At 44.5% G+C, this 6000-nt stretch overlaps 1 protein-coding gene across 1 annotated transcript in view; it reads right to left on the bottom strand.

The window, feature by feature from the left end:
* Window positions 1-1294: 1294 nt before the first annotated feature.
* The window catches only part of NIPAL2 (NIPA like domain containing 2), an 81807-nt gene continuing 77101 nt past the window's right edge, over window positions 1295-6000 (bottom strand). Inside the window, exons 9-11 of the mRNA XM_047783545.1 lie at window positions 4613-4676; window positions 3391-3485; window positions 1295-2051 (exon numbers count right to left, since the gene is read on the bottom strand). Coding sequence (XP_047639501.1) covers window positions 1939-2051; window positions 3391-3485; window positions 4613-4676 — 272 coding nt within the window. The 3' untranslated portion in view covers window positions 1295-1938. The remainder of the gene's footprint in view (window positions 2052-3390; window positions 3486-4612; window positions 4677-6000) is intronic.

Below are 6000 nucleotides of genomic sequence, written 5' to 3'. Positions count from 1 at the left end.
AGATCGTGAATAATAACAGATATGATAATGGACTCTCCCCACAAACACATCTTCTTAGATACGTGCTTATGGCAGCAGAAGAGCCATTCAGGATGCAGGAACACCTGGGCTTCCTCCCTAGACTCAGGTTGGACCACCTGGCCATGTTCTCAGATTTAAATGGCTGAAATTCCGTTCTCTAATCAGAACTGTTCTTTTATATAGAGGAATTTTATGTTATTCGAAAGCTGGCAGTAATGACTTGGGGAAGAAACGGTGTGTACGTGAAGATATCGCTAGGAATTTAAATATGATTTTTGAGACTTATGTTGGAGGTTAAAATGTAAAAACCCACTTGATAAATTATAATTTTCTAAACAAATAAAGGCATAGGATATGAAGTTTCTCTTCAGTTTCAATTCAGGTACAATAGGATCATATAGCTGAAGAAAACATCACCGTCCTACATTTTTATTAAAAATTCAGTACTGATTTTTTTTCACCTGCCAGGCTAGGGATCTAATCCGAGCCATAGCTTTGATCTATGCCGCAGCTGCAGCAATGCCATAGCCTTAACCCACTGTACCACAGTGGGAACTCCAAATTGGTACTAATTTTTTTTTTAGGCCACTGAGCAAAGCCAGGGATGGAACCTGCATCCTCATGGATACTAGTCTGTTTCTCAATCTGCTGAGCCACAACAGGAACTCCAGTACTAATTTTGTTTGTTTGTTTGTTTTGTTTTGTAGGGCCACACCCACAGCATATGGATGTTCCCAGGCTAGGGGTCAAATCCGGAGCTACAGCTGCCAGCCTACACCACAGCGACAGCAATGCAGGATCCAAGCTGTGTCTGTGACCTACACCACAGCTCACAGCAATGCTGGATCCCCGGCCCACTGAGGGAGGCCAAGGATTGAACCCGCATCCTCAGGGATACTAGTTGGAGTTGTTTCTGCTGTGCCACAACGGGAACTCCACCAGTACTAGTTCTTAAAATTTTCCTTTCTTAAGCTTAAGAAGTCCTCCAACCAAGGTCTCATGGTTTTAGTATACCCCATCACAGATAGAATGGGTTATAAATTCTAACTTTATTTTTTTTAATTTTTTAAATTTTTTTGCCATTTCTTGGGCCGCTCCCACGGCATATGGAGGTTCCCAGGCTAGGGGTCGAATCGGAGCTGTAGCTGCCAGCCTACGCCAGAGCCACAGCAACGCAGGATCCGAGCCGCGTCTGCAGTCTACACCACAGCTCACGGCAAGGCCGGATCGTTAACCCACTGAGCAAGGGCAGGGATCGAACCCACAACCTCATGGTTCCTAGTCAGATTCGTTAACCACTGCGCCATGACAGGAACTCCGTAAATTCTAACTTTAAAGACAACGTTAATTCTCAAAGGATGTTTACAATAGGGTTAGTTTTCAGAACACATGATTCACCACTCTAATTTGGGAATAGAAAGGTGAAATATTTATGGGGAGGTTAATAAAAGCGATCTTAGGAAAAATGAATGCTCTCAAACCTTTGGTGCAGGTTTGCAGGGCTAAAGTGTCTCTTTAAAGCAGAGCAAGCGACATTGCAAGCTGTGTAGGAAAAGCACCCTATGTGTTCTACAGCCAAATCGTGGATGCACATTTTTGTGTGACATGCCTGCTTGGGCAGCCAGGCTCTAATTAAGATCTAGAAAAGACAAAAAAAAAAAAAAGATCTAGCCAGTGAGATGAACACGAGGGAGAGGTCCTGTGTGTGGGGACCACTTCCAATGACATTCCATGAAAACATTAGACTGTCAAAGCTGAGGAAGGCCCCGATCGTCCATAGACAGGGAAGCGGGGTGAAGGACTGAAACTAATGCGAGCACATGTCAGCGTAAAATAGCTGCTGACACAAATGGAACATGTGCAGTTTTTTAAAAGGTGGTATCAAATAACAGGCCAGCAGCCATCCCTCTCGGCATTTCAGACCTCTTTCTTCTCTCCACTCGGGCTCTTTGTGGAGTCACTTCCATCAGGCAACGTTCCATAGGATAAGCCATTTGAATCTGGTTGTATTTTGTCCAACATTTGTTTCCCTGTGCAGATAAATAATCACAAAGAGTCTTTTGAGCTCTTATGGTAGAATAAGCCTTAGTAATGTCTCCTCTATCTAGGCCACATTTTATTCCCCTTTTTAAAATACTGTGTGGTCACCCTCTAAGTAGAAGAGAGGAACGTCAAGGAAGAAAGGCTCTCAGAACTCCATGGCCCTTGATGCGTGGTCAAGGCTGACCACAGGACTGAGATGTCTCCCGACCCGGGTCTCCCACGCAGGGCACAGAAATCAGGTTGGGTCCGTCAGGAGAGTAACAGAACACACGTGCTCATCCCCAAACGTCTCTCCCCAGGGTTCTGCCATGTTTAGTCTCATGCACAAAACAACAGAGAAAAATAGTCTTTCATAGGGGCTACGGAAGCTCTTACTGATCCTATGGATGAGGTTGAGTGAGATGCAAACTAGAGTGAAATATAAGGAAACTTCATTTCCTACCAAAGCACCCCTAACCATACAAGGCATCTCAACGCCGGTGCCGCAAATGCCAGTCCTTGCACTGAACACTCTTAGCTGATAAGCCAGCTCTAATGGGGAGAAGAACGCAGAACCCACAGGGCCGTGTGTTCTCAGTCGTAGGGATGAGGCTTTGATGGGTTTTGCTTTAAAGGCCTGGTCCTAACAGAGTGGTGGAGGAAGCTGTGAGAATATGACTACGCCTTGTCGAGAAACCTGTAGATCACCCCGAATCCTAGCAATGCCAGAGATTGTTGGGGGCGGTGAGCAGGTGAGGACACAGCAGCCCATTTCCTTTGTTCTGGACACCCGCTTCTATGGTATACATGACTGAGAGTGGAGACCTGGGGAGATGATGCATGCTCAGGATGAATGAGGTAAGGAGGAGGGGAAGAGGCTCTTCATGTTCAGGTGACCGTGAAGAATGTCCCTCTTGGCCCCACAGTCCTCGGGCCACCTCACGCTTCCCAAGGAATAATATTCCTTAGCAGCCTAACCTACTGTCTTTAGATGTTCCTGCAAAGGCTCTCCAAGCAACAAGGGTCTGCTGCTGGTAGCCATTCCCGCTCTTTTGAGGACCCTTTTCCAATGTAAGGAAACCTAAAAAGGAAATTTGCAACATCACCCACATCAAGAAAATCGCCTCAGTTCCTTCCTCTCCCCAGTGTTCGGTGCAAAACCCATATTCAAATAAGAGTGTTACCACTTATGGTTAAAATATCACCTCTGGTTTCATGATTAAATGCACATTTTTTTGAGGATAAGAATTATGTTTTATATTAATGTAATGCCCTGAATCATACCAGCAATGATTAATTTCTAAGGATAAAATTTTCTCTTATAAATTAAGGAATATACAGTTTTACCAGGAACATTTCCAAAGTCAATGTAAGATTGTGGCAGATGTTCCTTTTCTCGATTTCTTGTCACCAAAAACACACCAAGGAATGACAGAAAACACCTGTAAGAATAATGTTAACAAAGAACACAAGATCACGGAAACGACTCATGGTGTTAAATAACTGAATTCCATATTCTACATGATGACATAAATTCCATTGGTTTTGTTCTTCCTGTTTCTCATGGTAAGCTGCCGAGAACTTGTCTTAATTGCTGCAGCCAATAATATCTGTCCCCAGAACCAAGACCTGGACAGCTTCCAATCCATCTCTGCCCCAGGTTTTGACCATCTGGAGGCTAATTCAGGCTCTAAACCCTTTGGGTAGACACTAGGTCTCAATTTCTATTCATGCCTGCCTCGACCCATTACTGGCATGCAACACGAGCAAAAAATAATTTATTCTTTAATGTTCTAAAAAATTTCGTTGTCCTTGGCCATCAGACTCGTCATAGTTTCCAGACCCCAGAAGTTTAGCCTCGCCCAAAAATCTTACGAAATTGGATTTTCAAGATAGATGGTTTTCTACACTGAAAATAGTCTGGGCTTAAGTTTGCATAACAATGGTCATGCAGAATACCACATCAAGAGGCACTGAAGCACGAATGGCGTGCCAGTTGGAACTTGCGGAAGATCCCATACATTGGCGAGCATCTGTCAAAGTTCTGCTCTCTGTTTGCAAGAATGCCAAGCAGTGATTGCCCACCAAATCTCTAGATAGGGTGAAAGCTGGACACCCAGACACAAGAGAGGGATGGTCCCGATCTGATGTTACGAGGTCCAAAGCTAGGGATCTGCTCCGGTCTTGGCCTTTTATTCTAGGTGACCCTAGAGGCGTCCGGGGTTCCCTGATTGAGATCTAACCTAGGGATTCCCAAGGGTGAGGTAGGTCTGAGAGAGTACAAAAAGGGAGAGTAGCTACAAGGGCCAGTGGATTTCCCTTGACTTTGGCTGGAACTGAACATCCCCAATGTTTCAGAACGCCCCCCAGAGAGATGCTTAAATCACAAAGTCAAAGACGTTGAGCCCTGGGTAGGGTGTTAAGCTGAAAAATATGTTTCTTTCAGGCGCTTAGGAAACCAATGTTTCTTGTATTATTTTCCAATTTTCTATGCCTCAGGTATAATGCCAAAAATCCCGCATGAAAGTAATAGGGTTTCACATACCTCACCTCTGAGACATTTACTCACCCAAAAAGATATATAAATACAGTGAGAAAAGCTGCACCAAGGAATTCCTGATAAAATACGATCCCTATAACAGGAATAGAAGGTAACATTGATTTCAGGGTGAGAATATTTACCATAGCTATACTTTGTTTTTCAAATTATGTTATACATTATTTTTCTAGGTATAGTTTCTAGGTATAGTTACCCCCAGGCGCCCCCCCCGACCCTTTTTTTTGGCCACACCTGTGGTATTCAGAAGTTCCTGGGCAAGGGGTAGAACTGGAGCCACAACAGGAACAATGCAGGAAACTTCATTAGGGAACTCCTAAGTATAGTTACCCTTAAAATGCATATCCAGGAGCTTAGTTTTAAAATTCCTGCACAGTGGAGTTCCCACTGTGGCAAAGTGGGTTAAGAATCTGACTGCAGTGGCGTAGATCACAGCTGCAGCTGGGACTCAATCCCTGGACTGAGAACTTCCATATGTGGTGGGTATGACCGTGAAAACAAATTTTGCATGCCATCCATACTTACATTTTCGATTCCTAAAGAACATAGATTTGTAGATTTTATATACTGTAACTATTATTATTCTAAAATCAATACCATTTGATATAACTTTTGCCAATAGAAATTCCTTATCCAGTTCCAGAATTTGTCCCCCGGAACATGCAAGAAAACAAAAGTCTAGTGACATTTCCTACCTAAGGGGTCAGCAAGCCTGACCTGAGTGCCTGGGTGGACTGCAGGCTTTTGATGCAACATCTGCACTTCCAGCCAGCTGCTCCCTGAGCTGTCTGTCTTGGCAATGCCTTGTGGGTCTGGTCACATGCTCACTCAGGCCGAAGGGACTGACGTGCTGCCCCAGCTCCATTTCTCACCGCCAGCCCCCTCTCCCGTCTCCTTCTTCTGGTCTTCCCTTTTAGGTGAAGGGAAACGGGCATGTGTCTTTTATTCTGAGGACCTCTGTTTCTCTCCTTGCTGGTCTCAATGATTTCTTCTTGGCTTCCGGTCCCAAAGTCTTTGTAGAGTTTTCACTAAATAAGGTATCTTTATATAATGGTTTCATTTGGTTGGTTGGTTCTTTGGCCACCTCCAAGGCACATGAAGTTCTCAGGCCAGGAATTGAACCCGTGCCATAGCAGTGACCTGAGCCACAGCAAGGACAATGCCAGATCCCTAACCTGCTGAGCCACCAGGGAATCCTATCTTTCAATTATATATTTCCTGGGATCAAATTTGTGTGTGTGTGTGTGGTGTTAGCCTTGCTACCCTTTCAACAATTATTTCTCGAGAGTCCTAAGTGCCAGTCAAGGTTGAGGTGCTGCAGGTGCCACATGGCGAACGAGATGGGGGATTTCTCCATCTGAAGCCTCTCTCCTTGCCCAGAGAATAAACTTCTTACGTGA

Source organism: Phacochoerus africanus, chromosome 6 (genome assembly GCF_016906955.1).
Source record: "Phacochoerus africanus isolate WHEZ1 chromosome 6, ROS_Pafr_v1, whole genome shotgun sequence".
Lineage (NCBI taxonomy): Eukaryota > Metazoa > Chordata > Mammalia > Artiodactyla > Suidae > Phacochoerus > Phacochoerus africanus.
Note: the sequence above shows the minus strand (reverse complement) of the source record. Positions and strands in the feature narration are given on the sequence as shown.